Below are 20,805 nucleotides of genomic sequence, written 5' to 3'. Positions count from 1 at the left end.
ATGCATCTGCTGCCTCTGTCCTTCAAGTGGTAGAGGTTGTGGGTTTGACAGGTATACTACATCTTGTAGATGGTGTACACTGCTGCCACTGTGCACCGGTGGTGGGTGTGGTGCCAGTCAAGTGAGCTGCTTTGTCCTGGACAGTGTTGAGGGTTGTTTAAACGGGCGTATGGAGTTCAGGAGTGCAAAGGAAATTGGAGAGTAATGCATCACAATCCTGACTTGTGTCTTGGCTATGGTGGGCAGGTTTTGAGGAGTCATGAGGTGAGTTACTGCAGAATTCCCAGCCGCTGACTTGCTCTTGTAGCCAGAGCATTTACATGACGGGTCCGGTTTAGTTTCTGGTCAATGGTAACTCCCCAGGATGTTGACCACAGGGATTCAGCAATGGTAATGCCATTGAATGTCATGGAAAGATGGTTAGCTTTTTTCTTGGAGATGTCCATTGCCTGGCTCTTGTGTAGTGTGATTGTTGCTTGTCACCTATCAGCCCAAGTCTGAATATTGTCTAGGTCTAGCTGTATTTGGACATGTCCTGCTTCTGAATCTCCACGAATGGAGTAAATATTGAGCAATTATCAGCAAATATCCAGGTTTTTGACATGATGGAGGGAGGGTCATTAATGACGTTAGCTAGGCCTAGGACACTAGGAGGAGCTCCTGCAGTGATGACCTTGAACTGAGATGATTGACTTGCAAAAATCACAGCCTTTTGAGCTTCGTGTAACTCCAACCAGAAGTGAGCTTTCTCTCTATTCCATTTTGCTTCAATTTTGCTGGTGCTCCTTGACGCCACACTCCATCAAATGCTACCTTGATGTCAAGGGCAGTCACTGTCACTTCACCTCTGGCGTTCAGCACTTGACTTTTGCCTGAGGCTGTTTGGACTGAGGCTGTAATGAGGTCAAGAGCTCTGAGTGACATTGGTGAATCCTAAACTGAGCAGGTGGATTGCTAAATAAGTGCCACTTGACAGCACCATTGACAACCCCTTCCATCACTTTGCTGGTGATCAAGAGTAGGTTAATGGGGCGGTAATTGGCTGAACTGGATTTCTCCTTTTTGTGGTCAGTGCATGCCTGAGAAATGTTCCGTATTGCCAGGTAGATGCCAGTGTTGTTGGCTGTACTGGAACAATGAGGAGGGTGTCCAGTTTTGGAGCACAAGTCTTCAGTACCATTGCCAGAATATTGTTGAGATTTATAGTCTTTGTAGTATCCATGGAATAAAGAATTGAAACCGAACATTTTATTGAGGAAGCAGATGCTTCCTTGTTTTGATGTAGGGAGATGGTAGAAAAGCGTATTTCCGTGCAATAACCTGAAATTTGGATTGACCAAAGTATAGGTGCTAGGCCTTTTCTCATTAGAACGGAGGGGTGACTTGATAGAGGTTTATAAGATGATCAGGGGAATAGATAGAGTAGACAGTCTGACTTTTTTCCTGGGTGGAACAAACCATGACAAGAGGACATAAATTTAAGTTGAATGTTGGAAGATATAGGGGGGATGTCAGAGGTAGGTTCTTTACCCAGAGAGTAGTGGGGGCATGGAATGCACTGCCTGTGGAAGTAGTTGAGTCGGAAACATTAGGAACCTTCAAGCGGCTATTGGATAGGTACATGGATTAGGGTAGAATGATGGGGTGTAGATTAATTTGTTCTTAATCTAGGTCAAAAGTTTGGCACAACATCGAAGGGCCTGTTCTGTGCTGTATTTTTCTGTGTTCTGTAGATTAAGTGATATCTTGGTTGTACTGCACGAACCCTGGATCTGCTTTTGAAGTTTTTCCAAAATGCAGTGTCATTATAATTTTTCTGATCCATATTTTTGTTTTGTTTACAAGTATTCAATTCGTCCTCACTCCTATAAGTTTTTTTTTACCAGATATTTCTAAACCCAAGCCCAGGCAATCTGTCAAGCGGAAAAGAACAGCGGATAAATCAACAAGCACAAGTGATCCAGTCATTGAGGATGATCATGTCCAGGTGAAACATCAGATTTCTAGAGCAACTTCTTTCTTTCAACATTGCTATTATTAGGTGGGAAAAATTAAAGTTGAAGAATCATTCACTGCAAGTGCTTCTAAATAAACTGCTCAGTTTAATAAATCAATATTACTGCCATTTTCTTTGACTGTGCAGTTACAAGAAGAATTCCCAAGTCTTTTAAATATATGTTTTGTGAGTTTTCCCTCTTCGTACCATCTTTACGGTTCATCTGCGTGCATTATCTCCTTGGTGGGTTTCTACAGGTGTCCTCTGGCAATATGGCTATTTTTTCATGTGTGAGTCTTAAAATGAGTTTCAGCAGTTTAGGTGATCACATAAGACATGACAGCACTCATTGTTTCCTTGCACACTGGAGGTGCTGGATATGGGCAGTAAAGATTTGGATGAACTGAGAACTCCAAGAGGAAGTTGGGAGGTTGCCCCATCAGATAGTTGAATTTGGAAATGACAAGCATAAATTAACGTTTCAGCAAGAATGGATGGTGGAGGAGGAACAAGGAAGAAGCAGGAGAAAAGGGGAAAGCAGATGATGTTACACAGATGGAAGTAGACAATTTGCAATAGAGAAGATGGGGATAAGAAGCTCAGCTCCCTTAATCAGAAATAAGAGTCATTTTCTTTCTTCCTTTTTCTCTCCCTGAAACCAGGACAAAGAAAGCAGATTTAGCACCTGTGCCATCGCTTTGGAGAAAATTGACTGATTCAGCATAGGTCTGGAATCTTTCAAAACGGGATAGTTCAGTGTCTCCTTATGCTGGGGGACAAGCCATATATTGTCCAAACAGACATTTTTATTTTGTAGTTCATGACATGCATGGACTCCAGAACCTTGTAGTAATTGCTTTAAAAATAAATTACATTTTTAATTTGTTTTAAATGTTTGATTATTGCCTTCCTAAATAGCTAACCTACACTTTGTATTACAGGTTCTTAACCTGAAGTCCAAAAATTTAGTTGGGATTACACTTACAAATTGTGGAATTACAGACTTGGTACTCAGAGATTGTCCCAAAATGATGTTTATCCATGGTAAGTGCTTGAATTATTTTTGGCATGTTCATCATATCGACACATTGGGAACATGTAGTATATTATATGCACAAAACGTCTCTTTAAAATAGTGAAAAACCTGATGGGCTATTCACTGGCCAGAAGTGGGAATGCAACTGAAAGCATGAATGAAAGACATTCAATGTTCAAAATTGCAAATAACTGGCAGACAGCATCAGAATAGCTGACAATATTATAGAATAGTGTTAAATAAGAACTGTAAATATCATTGTCACTCAGTCAGTATCATGATAATTCCTATTTAATAGCAATTTTGGATTAGTCTACTTGGGGTAAGATTTTAAACTTAATTCAAAGCACCACCCACTTACACAGACTTAAATTCAGACTCCTAGTAATTACAGTATAGAAAAAGGCCATCCAACACAAGTTTATATGTAACTTGAGCTGCCTTCTGCATTACTTCGTCTCATCCTATCACCATATCTTTCTGTTTCGTTCTCCCTCAAGTTGTTTGTCATCCTCTTGAATGCAACTATGCTATTCATCTCAACTACATTCTCTACAAGCTCTACATTCTAATCACTGAATAAAGAGGTTTCTCCCGAATCCCTAATTGAATGTTAGTGACCACCATATTTATGGTTCCAGGTGAATTGCAACTGTTTAAGAATACCAACCACCACCTTCTCAAGGCGTCTTGGGCAATCTTACCAGTGACATTCAAATTCCAAGAATGATCATTTAAATCTCGTAGGGAGTATCCTGGTCTCTGCTCAGTTGTTCTCCACAGCATAATTACGTTGAGAGCTCAGGCAGCATCATGTTCTAATTTGTTATGCTGCTGCACTTAAAAATTTGAATCTAATAATCTTTATTAGCGTCACAAGTAGGCTTACATTAACACTGCAATGAAGTTACTGTGAAAATCCCCTAGTCACCACATTCCGGCGCCTGTTTGGGAACACTGAGGGAGAAATCAGAATGCCCAATTCACCTAACAAGCACGTCTTTCAGGACTTGTGGGAGGAAACCCACGCAGACACAGGGAGAATGTGCAGACTCTGCACAGCCAGTGACCCAAGCTGGGAATCAAACCTGGGACCCTGGAGCGGTGAAGCAACAGTGCTAACCACTGTGCTGTCGATAAAAATAATCTAAACGTGTGTACTAGGCAAGGAAAATGCAATGACCCGCTCTAAGAATTTAAGTTATGTACAGTCACCTGTCTGGTCGTATAACGGCTTCAAGTTCCCGTCGAGACTTAAGCAAATAATCTTAGGCTGACACTTCAGTATAGTACATAGCGTGGTACACTATCTTTTGGTGGAGATGTTAAGGGCAGCATGGTAGCATAGTGGTTAGTACAGTTGCTTCACCACTCCAGGGTCCCAGGTTCGATTCCCGGCTTGGGTCACTGTCTGTGCGGAGTCTGCACGTTCTCCCCGTGTCTGTGTGGGTATCCTCCGGGTGCTGCGGTTTCCTCCCACAGTCCAAAGATGTGCAGGTTAGGTGGACTGGCCATGGTAAATTGCCCTTAGTGTCAAAAAAAGGTGAGGTGGGGTTACAGGGACAGGGTGGAGGCATGGGCTTAAGTAGAGTGCTCTTTCCAAGAGCCAGTGCATGCTGAATGGCCACCTTCTGCACTGTAGATTCTATTATTAAACCAGAGTCCGATCTCTATTTTCCCCAGTTTCCTGGATTGAAGCAGGCAGTTTGTAACCTCTGACCCCGAGCTGAGCTTCTTATCTCCATCTTCTGTATTGCAAATTGTCTACTTCCATCTGTGTAACATCATCTGCTTTCCCCTTTTCTCCTGATTCTTCCTTGTTCCTCCTCCACCATCCATTCTTGATAAGACGTTCATCTATGCTCAAGTCATTTCCAAATTCAACTATCTGATGGGGCAACCTCCCAACTTCCTCTTGGAGTTCTCAGTTCATCCAAATCTTTACTGCCCATATCCCATTCCATATCCTTCCCAATCAGCATTGGTTCCCAGATCCCAAAGTGCAATTAAAAATTCTCTTCTCATGTTTCAAATGGGTACAATAGCATATCGGCTAAGTTACGAGAACGGTAATTCAGATGACTGGACAAATCTGGAGAGGAGTTCAATTTCCACATTGGCAGTGGACGAACTTAAAATCAGTTAATTTGTTTTAAAATCTGGAGTAAAAAGCTAGTATTAGTAATAGTGATCAGATCGATTAAAAACCCATCTGGTTTACTAATGTACTTTAGAGAGGGAATCTGCAGTTCTTACTCTGAGTGGCCCATATTTGACTCCAGGCCCACAGCAATGTATTTGAACTCTTAACTGCCTTCAAAATGGCACTCGTATATCAAACACCAACAGAAATTCTAATCAGAATAGAGATTCCAGTATTAAGCTAGACGCAGCACAATAGAGGTGCACACAGTCCAGTAACATTTGCAAACTCCTAACTCACTAATCCTCAATAATATTTGGGGACTTGTCAGCAACTGCCTGGCATCTAGGTGTACTCTCAGCAAGTGTCCTTCCGTCAACATCCCTGTGTGCCCTCTTCCATGGCAGGTGATAGCACAGTGACATAGTTGGGAGGAAGTAGCCCAAGGAGTACTCAACATTGACTTGCGCCCGATGAAGTCACATGGCATCAGATAAAACATGGGCAAGCAAACCTGCAGATAGCCATCTGCTACCCTCTGCTCTGCTGATGATTCAGTACTCCACAATGTTGAATCAATACTAGGAAGAAGCACAGAGGATAGCGAGGGCAGAGTATATACTCTTCATAGGGGGTCTTCAATATCTGCTAACAGTGGCTCGGTAGCACCATTGTGGCAGGTGGTGAGTGAGCAAACACGAGAAAAGCTATTTGTCTTTGCACCCACCAATCTGCAGTCAACAGTTGCATCTGTCCATAACTTATTGGTAGGAATAACCACCACACAGTCCTTGTGAAGACAAAATCTTGTCTTCACGTTGTGGATACCCTCCATTGTATTGTGTGGCACTCCTGTCATACTAAATGTAAAGTAGGTATGATCTGTTTGCTCAAAACTGGGCATCCATGAGATGCTGTGGATCGTTAGCAGCAGCACAATTTGTGTTGTCCTTTAGACAGCAGATGTGATTGAATAAGTAAATGCTGTGTTTGTTTATTTTTAAGCTACTCGATGCAGGGTACTAAAGCACCTAAAGGTGGACAATGCACCAATTGTAAACCGATTTGACTATGTACAATGTCGGAAGCTCAACATTGAACAGGTTCTTGACCAGATTTTACAAATGCCTCCTGAAAGGAACCGTATCATTTATCTCCGGCCAATGCAACAGGTGAATGAATATAGCTATTTTAAATGTAATTAACTTTCATTGTAAGGTCCATAAAATGTTATCTTTAATTTCCATGATATTTCAATAGATCCTTAATAGTTCATTTTATAAGTGCCATTAATTTGTCTGTGTGCCACTCTAAGATAATGTGTTCCAGATTTTCATATAGGAATACATTATGTTTGAATCTCTTTGGGGTGATATGTTCTGTTTGCCAAACTATTGCTACTCTGGTAATGTTTCAACCTGATTTAGTTTATGACATGAGAGTTGTCCCATTCAGTGATATGTTAAACCTGTGTATGTGTATATGTGCGTTTTGCAACCTGTCTCGCATGATGCATCCTCTTTATTAGTATTGATGAAGACTGGGAATTGAAAATAATCTCCCATGCTGCTTTTTTTGCACCACATCCAGCATTAAGACTGCCTGAGGCTATTGTGCCTGTGTTATCCCTTTGAATGAGTTGTTCAGTTAGTTACAATCCCTGCTCTTCCCTATTTTATTTCCTTTTTAATTCAGCAGTTATGAATCTGTTAATGTATTTATTGTTACTCGGGTGTTTATTTTTTTTTAAAACAGCTGCCATATTCCAGTAATTCCTGGTGGGTCACCATTGCATAGAAACTTAATTAGGCCAGCCATATAAATACTGCGGCTGTAGATTAGGAGGATGGTATTTTGAGATGAGAGACTCACCTGACTTCCAACTAGACATGTGTCAGGAATGTGATGAGATGAGAGAAGCTCCAACAACATCTTGAAGTTTGGCAACACGACTAACCCGCCTACTGGATTGGCACCCCGTCCATCGCCTTATGTATTCACCACTCCATCAGTGGTACACTATATTCACCACTCTCATCAGTGGTACACTATATTCACCACTCTCATCAGTGGTACACTATATTCACCACTCCCATCAGTGGTACACTATATTCACCACTCCCATCAGTGGTACACTATATTCACCACTCCCATCAGTGGTACACTATATTCACCACTCCCATCAGTGGTACACTATATTCACCACTCCCATCAGTGGTACACTATATTCACCACTCCCATCAGTGGTACACTATATTCACCACTCCCATCAGTGGTACACTATATTCACCACTCCCATCAGTGGTACACTATATTCACCACTCCCATCAGTGGTACACTATATTCACCACTCCCATCAGTGGTACACTATATTCACCACTCCCATCAGTGGTACACTATATTCACCACTCCCATCAGTGGTACACTATATTCACCACTCCCATCAGTGGTACACTATATTCACCACTCCCATCAGTGGTACACTATATTCACCACTCCCATCAGTGGTACACTATATTCACCACTCCCATCAGTGGTACACTATATTCACCACTCCCATCAGTGGTACACTATATTCACCACTCCCATCAGTGGTACACTATATTCACCACTCCCATCAGTGGTACACTATATTCACCACTCCCATCAGTGGTACACTATATTCACCACTCCCATCAGTGGTACACTATATTCACCACTCCATCAGTGGTACACTATATTCACCACTCCCATCAGTGGTACACTATATTCACCACTCCCATCAGTGGTACACTATATTCACCACTCCCATCAGTGGTACACTATATTCACCACTCCATCAGTGGTACACTATATTCACCACTCCCATCAGTGGTACAGTATGGCTGCTGCAATACCATCTATACGTTGCACAGCAGCAACTCTGCAAGGGCTAGAATATTGAGCACCCGACCAGTGGGATTTAAGGTGGTGGAGGAGTATGAAATTGCCGGGAAGGGATTCTCTCCTGGTTCCCGCCCACCCTCACCACACAGAAGCCCCCCATGTCTGGTACCTTCCCGTGAGGTCTGGTGAACTCTGGAGCTACATGTCTCTCCCCCACCATCCTCTTCCCCTGAGACCCTAATCACCGCTTTGGTGAGCCCCCAGGCCTTCCCTGCCCTGGACCCTTTACACTTACCTTGTCCATCAGCTCTGGCACTTTGGTATAGGCAGGTTGGTGCAGTGCCTCTTCTGTCCACTGCAGCACTGTCACCGCAAGGCCTGGTGAGCTGTCGGCAAGGAGCTCTTAAAATGGGACTTCCTTCTGAGTGAGGAGCAGAAGTCCCACCTACAGCCAATCGAGTTAATTGGAGCATAAATTGGCTATGGGACAGTCTGCGTTGGCAGGGATGTGGTCCCCATCGACTCTTCAAATGGCAGGAGGTGAACCCCTGCCAAAATTCACGCCAAGGCTTATTCAGCAGCACTTCCTAAACTTGGCATCTAAAAGGATGAGAGCATGGAAACACCACCTAGGTATACCTCCCTAAGTTATACACCACCCTGACTTGAAAATATATTGTCATTCTTTCAGGATTGCTTTCCTGGAACCCCCCAGCCAACAGCAATTTGGCGCTGCCTTCACCAATTGTAACAGTTGGAAAGGGTGGCTAACCACCACCCTCTCGGTGGCAATTGTGGATAGGCAGTAAATTCTGGCCCAGCAAATGATGCTTGCATTCTATGAGAAAATTGCAAGAGCTGCTGGAAATCTGAGGCCAAATTGAAATATTGTTGTAAGCACACTTGTAGGTCAGGCAGCATTTGCTTGACACTGCCTAAGTGTTTCCAGCAATTTAGATTTTTAGTGCTGAATTCTTGGTGGATTGAAGATACTTCAGCTAATAAAGTAAATATTTTCATTGATCTATTAGTGTATAAAAATGTAATTGTTGTCAAAAATAGGGTTAAAAGGATTGTTTTCCCCTTTCTCTTCACAGGCTTCAACAGCAGGTGTCATCCCTTCTCTTTGTCAGGGTCCCTTTGATAGGAGGTCCTCAAGAAATTCTAAGATAATAAACTTATAATAAAATAAAATGTGAAGAAATATTTTCCTTAACTTTAATGTATCCACTTCATAAGAGTGTAAACTATACTCATGGATTTCCTTTGAGCTATTGAAAATTGTGTTGGGCATAACAATTTAAATTGCTTTTCATACCATTGCAGATTGATACTTTAAAATTGGAACGGAAGATATTTAGTGGACCATACCCTTACCATATCTGTATTATTCATGAGTTTAGCAACCCACCAAATGTGCGAAACAAGGTTCGCATTCGTAGTTGGATGGACACAATAGCAAATATTAATCAGTAAGTATGTTCTATTATACAAAGTTGCAATTATTTCTATGAAATCAAAGACTTTACAATTAAAAAAGCATTCTTATTATTCTTTATACAATGCTTGAGCTGAGTGAACTGGGAACCTTGTGGACTTCTTTGAGCAGAGATTTGGGCGTGGGGGAGAAAGTCTGGGTGTGTAGTGGGGAAGCAATATAGAAATTGTTCATTACATTTGAGCTTAATGTTTAGCTTGAAACAATTCTAATTCATTGGCAGTTCACTTACAGTCAGCTGTTAGGTCACTGGCCAGATGGTTGAAGGCTTACTGATTGGACTGTGTTCAGTTGCACAATGTCCCATTCCATTCACTACTTCTCAGATACTTGAACAGCCTGTGTCCATATGCAACAAAACCTGGATGACACTAAGGTTTGGGTAAATAGGTGGAATAACATTTGTGCCGCACAAATACCAGGCAATGATCATCTCCAACAAGAGTGCATTGAACCATCCCCAGTTGACCTTCAATAGGATTGCTTTCACTGCATCTCCACCATCAACATCCTGGGGGTTACCATTAACCAGAACCTTAACTGGATCAGCCTCAAAATACTGGCTACAAGAACAATGTAAATTATGTTTTTACATATGCAGTAGGAGTTAGGCAGCAAATTGAGTCTAAGTGATTTGGGACACATGGAGGGGTGTTTGGGGAAGAATAGGGAAGAGAAGTATCTGGAGGAGAGGTAGAGTTTGCAACAAGTAAGTCTCCTAACTCTTGAAAGTCATATCTACCATCTACAAGGCACAAGTCAGGCAAGTAATGGAATTCTCTCCACTTGCCTGCATTAGTGCAGCTTGATCAACATTTAAACTCTACATTATCCAGGACAAAACAGCCGGCACCTCAATCACCACCTTAAATATTCACTCCCTCCACCACTGGCACACAATGGAAACTGTGCATCATGCACAAGGTGCAACAGTCTTAGTAATCTGGGGTTTGGGGTTTTTTTTTAGGGGGGGGTGGGGAGTGGTTACTGACCTTACAGCAATAGATATTTTCTATATGGACCTGCAGAAGGCATTTTCCACTCGGTACTTTCGAGAGAGAAATGGAGCACATGGAATTGGAAGTAATTTATTGACGTGGGTTGGAACTTGAAGTTTGCAGATGATGGGATTCCCCAGAGATTCATACTGGGGCTTCAGCATTCCACCATTTATATTACTTCAAAGACAAACTAGAAAATTAAATATCCAAATGTGTAGATAACATCAATGTAAGTTGCATGGATGGGAGCAGAAAGTTCTAAGTGGGTGTAGCTGGACTAAGGGAATGGAGAAAATAATGCTGGACTTAAATGTGGAAGTATGTGAAATCATAGGATATAGAGCGCAGGAGAGGCCTTTTGTTCCAACCAGCTGCTGCCAACTAGCAAATCAACCACTTTGGATCTAGAAAAGGCAAATGAAAATACTTTGTAATGAGAAACTGGGAGCTGTGAATGAGCTGAAAGAATTTGGGCATCTGTGTACACAAACCGCTAAAATCACACGGGGGTTGGAGTACAACACAGGAAGTTATGCATCAGTTGTTGCAGAGCCTGAGCCAAATGCTGTCTGGAGTACCATGTTTGATTTTCACAACCTCATCTCAGGAAGGATATATTGGCCTTAAAAGGGATGTGGAGACTTGCCAGACTGATATTGTGGCTTAAAGAGTTAAATTATTAGGGCAGGCTGAATGAACTTGGCATATATTCCTTTGGGTTTATGCAACTGATAAGAGGATTTAATTAATACTATTAAAATGATAAAGGAATTCCGTAGGTTTGATACAGAGAAACTATTTCATCTGGGCAAGTCCAAACACGGTGGCACAATCTTAAAATTGGAGTTAGGCCGTTTAACTGTGCAATCAGGACATTTGCCAAAGTGCAGTAGAATCTGGAGTCTACAATGCTGTAGATTTTGGTTAATTCAGTTCTTCAGAACTGGTAAATGGAACCGAGTTACAGATCAGGCATGGTCTGATTGAAATGTAGAACTGGTTCCATGAGCTACAGTCATACTCCTCTTTCTATGTTGTGGAAACCTGGATTGGTTTCTTGAAATACAAATTCGAATTTGTTGGGTAAATTATACTTTGATATAGTTATGATGTGGAGATGCTGGCGTTGGACTGGGGTGAGCACAGTAAGAAGTCTTACAACACCAGGTTAAAGTCCAACATGTTTGTTTCAAACACTAGCTTTCAGAGCACTACTCCTTCCTCAGATGAATGAAGAGGTATGTTCCAGAAACATATATAGACCAATTCAAAGATGCCAGACAATGCTTAGAATGCGAGCATTTGCAGGTGTCCTGACTAGAGACAATTCACACCTCTTTAACCTGGGGTTACCCCTATCTTTGGATCTGTAAAGATTTAATTACCTGCAAATGCTCGCATTCTAGGCATTGTCTGGCATCTTTGAATTTGTCTATATATATATATATATATATATGTGTGTTTCTGGAACATACCTCTTCATTCACCTGAGGAAGGAGCAGTGCTCCGAAAGCTTGTGTTTGAAACAAACATGTTGGACTTTAACCTGGTGTTGTAAGACTTCTTACTTTGATATAGTTAAGGAAGGTTGCTGATCTTAAACTGTTGATCATCTTTTTTCAGAGAATTGATTAAGTACGAGTTCTTCCCAGAAGCCACTCGGACTGAAGAAGATGTAAAAAAGTACCTCAAATACCCATGGGGAAGGGATATTTATACTTTAGAAGGTAGGTGCAATATTGAAATTTGGTGGTCATCAAGCTGGAGTTCTCAACATTTTGGATGTCACAAGCACCAAGCCATATTTTGAAAAATAGCATATACACGAAAGCCAGTTACTTAAATTTTTATTTTACTATTGAGCTTTAATCAATAGAATGGCCGTGATAAGCAGGTTATTATCTTCAAACTAATACAAGCATCTGGCAACTTGTGCGATGATGTTTGGCCCAGTTCGCATTCTCAATTGATAGCTTTATCGTGATTTGCTTTTGCTCTGATGATCCCCAATTTGCCGATCATTGCTGTCGACTTCCTCACCAGCCTTATTATTACTGTTACTCACTGTATTCTAATGTACCGTGCAGCACTTTGAAAAACATAATTCCAAAAAGCATGATCTCCTGCCTAAGTACCTCAAATCTGCTGATGGAGAGCCCAGTTTCATGCAGTGCAGAATTTGAGAAAGGTATTTTTATTGTGGGCATGCTGGATGAGAGGAAAGTCAACATTTTGCACAAGGGTTCAGACACATCTTTCTGGAAGTGGTTGCCTGAAGCTAGCTGATCTGTGCAAAGTTTTTTTTGTTTCTATATCCTGAGTATCATTCTGTTGGCAGTAGAGAATAAAGGAGACCTCCTAGATTGTCCCAATATTTACAGAGAGTCCTTAAAATGTGTAAATTACTAATAATTAATTTTGTTGTGCTCCTATCATAGGTAATACTACTGGAATAATTGGATGGATGTTAATTTATTTAAACCACTGTAGTCTCAGGGCATACTGTTCTCTGTGGTTATGTTAATAAATTCTTTAGGGATAATTGTTTGGTTTCTTTACTATGATTTGGTGATTAGGAAGTCAGCATAGCTTTCATGTTGGACACAGTAATATATACTCAAAAAATCCCTGATGCCTGTCTGAGTTCAAACCTTTCAGCAATAAATAATTAATGTACAATAAATATGCTTCTTCACTTGGAGAGTGATGAGAATACTGAACTTGCTACCACACAGTTGTTGGGGCGAAGGGTGTAGATGTGTTTAAGGAAAAGCTAGCTAGGTACATGAGGAGAAAATAAATACAAGGCTATATATTTATTGTGGAGCCTGGCTAATTTTACTCCCCTCAATTGGCTAATCACAGCTGGGGTGTTCGAACTCAGCAGACTTGCAAATCAATCTGAAGTTGTCTGGTTTGTGTGGTCTTGTGCTATACCAGGCAATGTTTCTAGCCCCTGACCCATCAAAGGAGCATCTTATTATTTTCCAAATTCATATAATATATGTTAAGGATATTATGTGGTCATTCCACATGTAGCTTGAGGGTTAGTATTTTACTCCGTTTTTTTATGTCTTGTACTTGAGAACAAAATGCCATTTTCTCAGATGTTAGATGTTCTACTTATAATTGTTTTTTGACAGGAACAGTAGATGGAGCTCCCTATTTCATGATCACTGACTTCCCATGGCTTCGTTCACTACGCACTGCAGAACCGAACAGCTATGCAAGATATGACTTTGAAGATGATGAGAGAAGTAAATATTCTCTTCACATTCTGATTATGTTTTTAGGGTTAATTTTTAAGTTCTTTAGCCATTTTCTTTAAGCCACAATTCAAGCTCTTTGAGGTTCAAAGGAATGACTTTTGGTTTCTTCATTATGAATCCACTTTTTTAAAATCCAGTATTCCTCCTTTATCCCTCAATTGCTGGGTCAGTGTAACCCATCGTATTGATACGTTGATGTTCAACAGCGGATAATTATTGGGTATCCTTTCCTCAGTTGTCCACAACCTACACTATAATCTGGGGATTCTGAAGCCAATAGGCCATCCCTAATGCCATCTTGTTTGTGATCAGGTAATTTAGAACAGAACGGAACTCCAGCAGGAATCAAGAAAAAGGCAGGCAACCTGTTGAAGCTCACCTGTTTAATACCAGCATGTCTACTGTGCTGCCGAGCAGATATTCCACACACTGGCCACCTCTGGCTTGTTTTGACTTCAACAGTTTATAACATACAATCCTATTATCCTTACTTCAAAGCATTATTCCGGCTTTACCATATCTAAGACCCAGCTGTATAGAATAAAGATTTTCTTTACGAACTTTTAAGTGGAAGAGGAAGAGCATAAAGAGCAAAATAAAGTCTTGACCTCCACCATCACCTAAAAGAGTGGCACTTATTTAGAACAGTAATGGCACCATGTGTGAGGAAGGACTAAAAGGTAAGTTATAATATCAAGCAAGTATTGGTCAGTCCCCTTTAATTATAAGAAAGCATAGCACAGAATTTAAGGGTGAGATTTTAACCCCTTCAAAATCCATCCACTTTTACAGAGTTAAAATCGGGCCCAAAGTGTTATGTTAGAGAACAGATGCAGCCAAAGACTTTCCTCAGCCATCTTCTGCGATAAAGAAAAAGTTAGACAAGGTTTTTGCTTCATGTCACGATCCCAAGCATTGTTGGTGGGACGTGCATATTTATTTATGGCAACTTAATTGTTACTTTTCGAGGCTGGTATACTGTTATGGGCCAGGGTTTAGAGAACCCCAAAGTGTATCATGGAGTTCACCTGACCCACAACTTTTAATAGATTGTGGTATGGGGAGCACACGGCCCACTCTACAGGTGTGGTAATGCAGAAATGGAAAAGTTTTTTTTTAAAGCAAAACAATGTTTATTCTATGAACTCAAGTTAACCTTTTTAAAACATACAGTGAACATCTTAGCAACCATCAATTCAAATACAACCCCCAAAGAATACAACACTAAGTAATCCTTCATAACTTCCCAAACATCATCCAGAAGACAGAAGAAACACCTTTTAACAGAAGCACATCAGGTTTACATTCACTACTGAAAACATTTATAATTCTGAATTCGCCAAATGATCAAGAGATCGTCTTTTCATGGCAAAGAGATCAACAGTACACCTGCTTTGTCTGACTTCAGCTCCAACACTGAAAACGAAACCAAAAACACACTCTATAACAGCCTGCTCAAAAACGAATGTAAAAAGCTGACAGACAGCCCAGCTCCACCCATACTATGACATCACTGATAAACACCCATTTCTTAAAGGTGCATTTTTGAAACACTTATTTCTTAAAGTATTGTCATGTGAGAGTACATTTAAGACCTAAAACAAATGTAATTGAATCAAACTAAATTGAATTGTCTGGAACCCTTTGATATGTAATTGTCTTGTTTCTCCTCTTCCCCCCCCCCCCCCCCCCAGCTACAATCTATGCTCCACGGAGAAAAGGACAATTGTCAGCTGACATTTGCATGGAAACAATTGGTGAGGAGATTTCCGAGCGAAGGCAGATGAGGAGTGGTGTATTTCAGCGAGTTGTGGCCATTTTCATCCATTACTGTGATGTCAGTGGAGAGCCAGTTCACGATGATTACATCTGACTATGCCTTTCTTGCTTATGACTGCGAGATTTAAATTATCAGCACTGTGTAGCTGCACTATGCCCCAAATACTTTTGGAACAAATTATATAAGTGTGAATAAAATATTTGTGTACAAATGATTTCTGTATAGAAATGCTCTTAAAATGAATTAGCTTCTGGAAGCAGTATCATTTGATATGTTTATACAATTGAATTCATTCAAAAGTTATTGAAAGGGAACATAAATAGGATTTAAAAAGAGGCTATTTATATCCCCCAACTTGTATAGTTACTAAGATGAACATTTTCTGATATTTTGTTACAATATTGTTAGGTACAAAATATGTATTAAAAATCAAGGCCATATCCTTTGGCATACTTCAAAGCTCAATAAACATATGACTCAGCTCTATTAATTTTCTTTGGTACTATGTGCCTTTTCCCCTTGAATTACACTTTTGAGTATGTTGATGAAGAGTTGAGGAAAAACAGGAACTTTGTCTTGTGTTTTTTTAATATACATATATAAATATATATCTAATTTGAACATTATATTGATGCCTCATTGTGCGGCAGTTAACCTAGAATGTGGGTAATGAACAGAAGATAGTTTTATTACACAATGATATGTGTTTTGTTGTGCACTGCTTCCAAGGAACAAAGTGGCAGGGAAATTGTATTATAATAAAATATTTAAATATAAAAAGCATTTTCTAAAACACATTTCTTAGGTTTCTTTTCCCAGTCAATTGTTCAAACTTTGGGTTTGATTTCACTCACTAATTTCTGTAGAGTATATGTGAAACTGTGAATTGTTTCTGCCTCCTAAACGATTAAAGTCTTGTTTTAAATTATTTTAAACCATATGTTATAAGTAACTGATTTTCATATTTGGTGAAATGCATTCAGATTGATTTCAGTTTTACAGTTGATCCTTGCGTCTTGCAGCTAGTCACTACGCTCTACCAGAGATTCAGTTTAAATTACTATTTGAGCTGCCAGTTCAGTAGTTTGAGGACAAGATCGGAGTAATCATGGTTACTAGGGAGACTGTGGTAAGTCAGTCCCCCAGTACTGACTGATATCAGTCTTGTGCAACCTGACTAATAGTTTGGATACCCATTTTGAATACAAATTAGAAACTCCAAACGTTTTTCTGTTTATGACCATAACCTGTATTCCTGCTAACTCAATTTTAGTTTGCCAATTAAGCTTGTGGTCAAACTAGATCTAAACATACATAGAATATACATAGTTATGTTAGTTGCACAAAGTTATGGGCCATCTTGCTGCAGAGCTGAGAAGTGATCAGTTTTGCACCATGTAAATTTTGTTTGGGTCCATTCTATAATTGAAGGCTCAGGATGTGAATGGCAGAAGTGTTCCTTCAAGTTATTTTGTGAACTTTTATTATTAAAATTTTCATCCTTATTTTTAAATTCCTTCATGGCCTCATCCCCCTCTGTAATCTTCAGACTTGTGTATTCTAATGATTTCCTGTCCAACGTCACATTCATTCGTTGGATGTGTGTGTCACTGGCAGGACCAGTATTTATTACTGTTATGCTTGAAAAGTTTGTAGATTGTATAATGCTTGTAGGTGAGCGATCTTCTTAAGCTGCTGTACTCCTATGTGGTGTAGGTGGGCCCACTGTTGGGGACTTCCAGGATTTTGACTCAGCAGCAGTGAACAAAATGGTGATTACATTTCCAAGTCAGGCTGATGATTTGGTGGGGAATGTGGAGGTTGTGGTGACCCCTTGCACATGCTGCCCTGCTTTTTGCAGGTGGTAGAGGTGTTACAGTACCTGAATCAGCCCCAATTAATATTAGGAAACCAGACTAGACCCCAACAATTTTTCAATTTGTAAACTGAGGAAAGGATACTTTGCTGCAGGAGTGATTTCACTGACACCTAGGGATCTTTTATATTAATTTATTATTAACACGGGATTAACCCCATTAACATCCAAGCAAAAAACAGCTTTCCAATTAACAGTTAAACTGTTTGTACAAAAAAAAGAAAGGTCTTTGTGAGCTTACTTCCTATCTACTTCAAAAATTTCAATTAAACAAAATCCACACGCACAGGTCAAATGCTACTTAACACTCAGTGCTTTACAGATTATTCACAATGCCCTTGGGAGAAAAGCTTTCAGAAGGCAGTCTGAGAAAACACACCTCCCTTCACAATCCAGAGCAGAACTAAAAATGAAACTGAATACAACAGGGCAGGGCTGAACACAGAAATAAAACAGACCCAGCCCCCTCAAGTGACTCTGCCTTGCCGTTAACCCCTTAATTACAACTTTAGCAGGCATATAACCTGTAACCCCTTAATTACAGCTTTAGCAGGTATATAATCTGTATACTGTAACCCAAGTTATTTTAATAACATTACTGCAACAAACAATACAATATTTGCAATTATAAAACTTTCCTGCATTTGTCACAGAGGTCACTGGTTTGGCAGATGCTTTTGAAGTTGCCTTGGAGAGTTACTGCAGTACATCTCGTAGATAATGCATGCTCCACAATGTGCCTGTGGTGTCACCACCAATATTAAGTTTGTGATTTTAATTGAAAACTTGAATTATAATAAATGCAGCACCTCTGCATTCTCTTTCTAACAAATTTAATGTTGCATAGGTAGGTTTCCCAGAAACTTATCTTGTCACCATATTTCAATATAGAATTTGATTTTATTTCTATCTTCATTTACATAAGACCTAGGAGCAGGAGTAGGCCATCCGGCCCTTCAGGCCTGCTCTGCAATTCAATGAGATCATGGCTGATCTTTTGTGGACTCAGCTCCACTTTCCCACCCGAACTCCATAACCCTTTATTCTTAAAAAAAAATCTACACCTTGAAAACATTTAATGAAGGAGCCTCAATTGCTTCACTGGGCAGGGGTTTCCATAGATTCACAACCCTTTGTCTAAATCTACTTCCCCTTATTTTGAGGCTATGCCCCCAATTCTGCTTTCACCCACCAGTGGAAACAACCTCCCCACATCTATCTATTCCTTTCATAATTTTATATGTTTCTATAAGATTCCCCTCGCATCCTTCTAAATTCCAACAAGTACAGTCCCAGTCTACTCAACCTCTCCTCGTAATCCAACCCCCTCAACTCTGGGATTAACCTAGTGAATCTCTGCATACCCTCCAGCGCCAGTACATCCTTTCATTTTTTTAATTGAATTTGAATTAATTTTTAAAAAAACAACTTGCACGAAATTAACTCAGAATGGTTATGTTCAATATATCACATAATGTGGAATGATTCTTTAAAATCAAATCTGATGTCTTGGAATATTGGGCACAATTCTGATAGCCACACTACCAGAAGGATGTGGATGCTTTGGAGAGGGTGCAAAGGAGATTTACCAGGATGTTGCCTGGTCTGGGGGTGTTAGCTATGTGGAGAGGTTGAATAGACTCTGACTGTATTCATTAGAATGACGAGGTTGAGGGGTGACCTGATAGAGGTCTACAAGATTGAGATGCGTGGATGGGCAGCGCACTCTTTCCCAGGGTGGAGGCGTCAGTCACTAGAGGGCATAGGTTTAAGGTCTGTGAAGCAAAGTTTAGAGGAGATGTGCGGTGAAAGTTTTTTTTTGTTTTACAGAGGGTGGTGAGTGCCTGGAACGCGCTGCTCAGGGAAGTTGTGGAAGCAGATACATTAACAACATTCAAAAGGCATCTTAACAAATACATGGATAGGGTGGGTATAGAAAGATACACCAGGAGGAAGTGCTGACGGTTTTGGCCAAGGGTGGCATCATGCCGGGTTCAGGCTTGAATGGCCTGTTCCTGTGCTGTATTGTTCTTTGTACTTTTGTCTCTAATGGTGCACAAAAGCACCAGTCTTTTTAGCCAAGGTAATACAATCAGAAGAAACTCAATGGAGAATGGATCAATATCAGCTGACATTGAACCAACTCTGTTGAAGGATTTTTGCTGTTCTGTAAAAAATACTTTAGCTTAACTGACACGAGAAAAGGCCTGAATAAAAATATTGCAACAATTCACTGCTTTTTATACATTGAAGTATTGATACAGAAACTATAACAGTACGCATTTGCAATATTTATTTGTCCGGCACTATTAGAATTAAAGCAGGAAACCACTAACTCCACAATCCCAGTGCCTTTCCCTCTTCTACCAATTTCCCAGCACGAAACTGCTAATTTGTTTTTGAAGACATTTGTAGGATAGTTATTGCTTTATAAGCACCTTTTAAAAATAAAACAGTCAGATTGTGTGGTCAGTGGTGCACAAGAAACGCTCTCCATTGATTGTGTAAAAGTTGTCCACAGACTGGATTTTTTGCATGACTGGTAATTAGAGACCAACTTTAGTGTAGCTACTATACAGTCCACTACAGGGAATCTGGTCCTTTTCTGAGCAGAGTAACTGGGTGTCTCATAAGATTGAAGAATTCTTATTGTGACATTGAGTAGAAACCAAGATTCGTAGGTGAGAATATTTAAGTAAATGTAAAGTTATTTACAGAATTAGAGGAAAAGGAAAATAGGATTAAGTGATAGAGACAAATTTAAAATAATTTCAGCATTTGTTTTAAATTCTCCCAACACTAATCAAAATCTACGGGTAAAGTAAATTTTCAGGGCCGGAGAGCTAGTTGGTAATAATTTAAAATTATCAAGCTATTACTTGCACTTGAATGGACAACATTTTCTGGCCATTTTGCTAAGTAATGAGTAAATACTACAGTCTCTTGGTGAGGTAGTGGTATGAAAAATTAGCAATATCTGGATTTCCATGTTTGATTGCATGAATTGCAAGCTGCTGTCAAATTTATTCTTTCATGAGGATGAGTACTGAATGCCACACCATTATTCCCTCTGCAAAATCTGGGTCTTTATAAATTGATTCCAATTTATAAATGCTTTTTTTTTAAATGCCATTTGCTTAGCTCAATGCTAGTTGAGATAAAAGGATTGGCTGGGGTGGGAGAAGGGAGATAAAAGGATTGGCTGGCGTGGGAGAAGGGAAGAGATAGGTAAGGACATAGCGGAAAAGGAACAGAAGAGAGAGTAGATGGAGGCAAAACCAATTGCAAAGGGAGATATGCAATACAAGGTGAAGGACGTCTGGTGATTCAGTAGTGGGAAA

The 20,805-nt window shown here is 40.1% G+C and overlaps 1 protein-coding gene across 8 annotated transcripts in view; it reads left to right on the top strand.

Moving 5' to 3' along the window:
• fbxo38 (F-box protein 38) overlaps window positions 1–16,078 on the top strand; it is a 78,251-nt gene extending 62,173 nt beyond the window's left edge. For 7 of the 8 annotated variants that reach the window (XM_038795588.1, XM_038795586.1, XM_038795585.1 and 4 more), the window contains 7 exons: window positions 1,887–1,987; window positions 2,938–3,040; window positions 6,181–6,347; window positions 9,367–9,512; window positions 12,163–12,266; window positions 13,683–13,796; window positions 15,503–16,078. In XM_038795588.1, the coding sequence (XP_038651516.1) occupies window positions 1,887–1,987; window positions 2,938–3,040; window positions 6,181–6,347; window positions 9,367–9,512; window positions 12,163–12,266; window positions 13,683–13,796; window positions 15,503–15,681 (914 nt within the window). In that variant the 3' untranslated portion in view covers window positions 15,682–16,078. The remainder of the gene's footprint in view (window positions 1–1,886; window positions 1,988–2,937; window positions 3,041–6,180; window positions 6,348–9,366; window positions 9,513–12,162; window positions 12,267–13,682; window positions 13,797–15,502) is intronic. The other variant, XM_038795589.1, reaches the window with a different exon arrangement.
• Window positions 16,079–20,805: the final 4,727 nt, after the last annotated feature.

This window comes from Scyliorhinus canicula, chromosome 4 (assembly GCF_902713615.1).
Source record: "Scyliorhinus canicula chromosome 4, sScyCan1.1, whole genome shotgun sequence".
NCBI lineage: Eukaryota > Metazoa > Chordata > Chondrichthyes > Carcharhiniformes > Scyliorhinidae > Scyliorhinus > Scyliorhinus canicula.
Note: the sequence above shows the minus strand (reverse complement) of the source record. Positions and strands in the feature narration are given on the sequence as shown.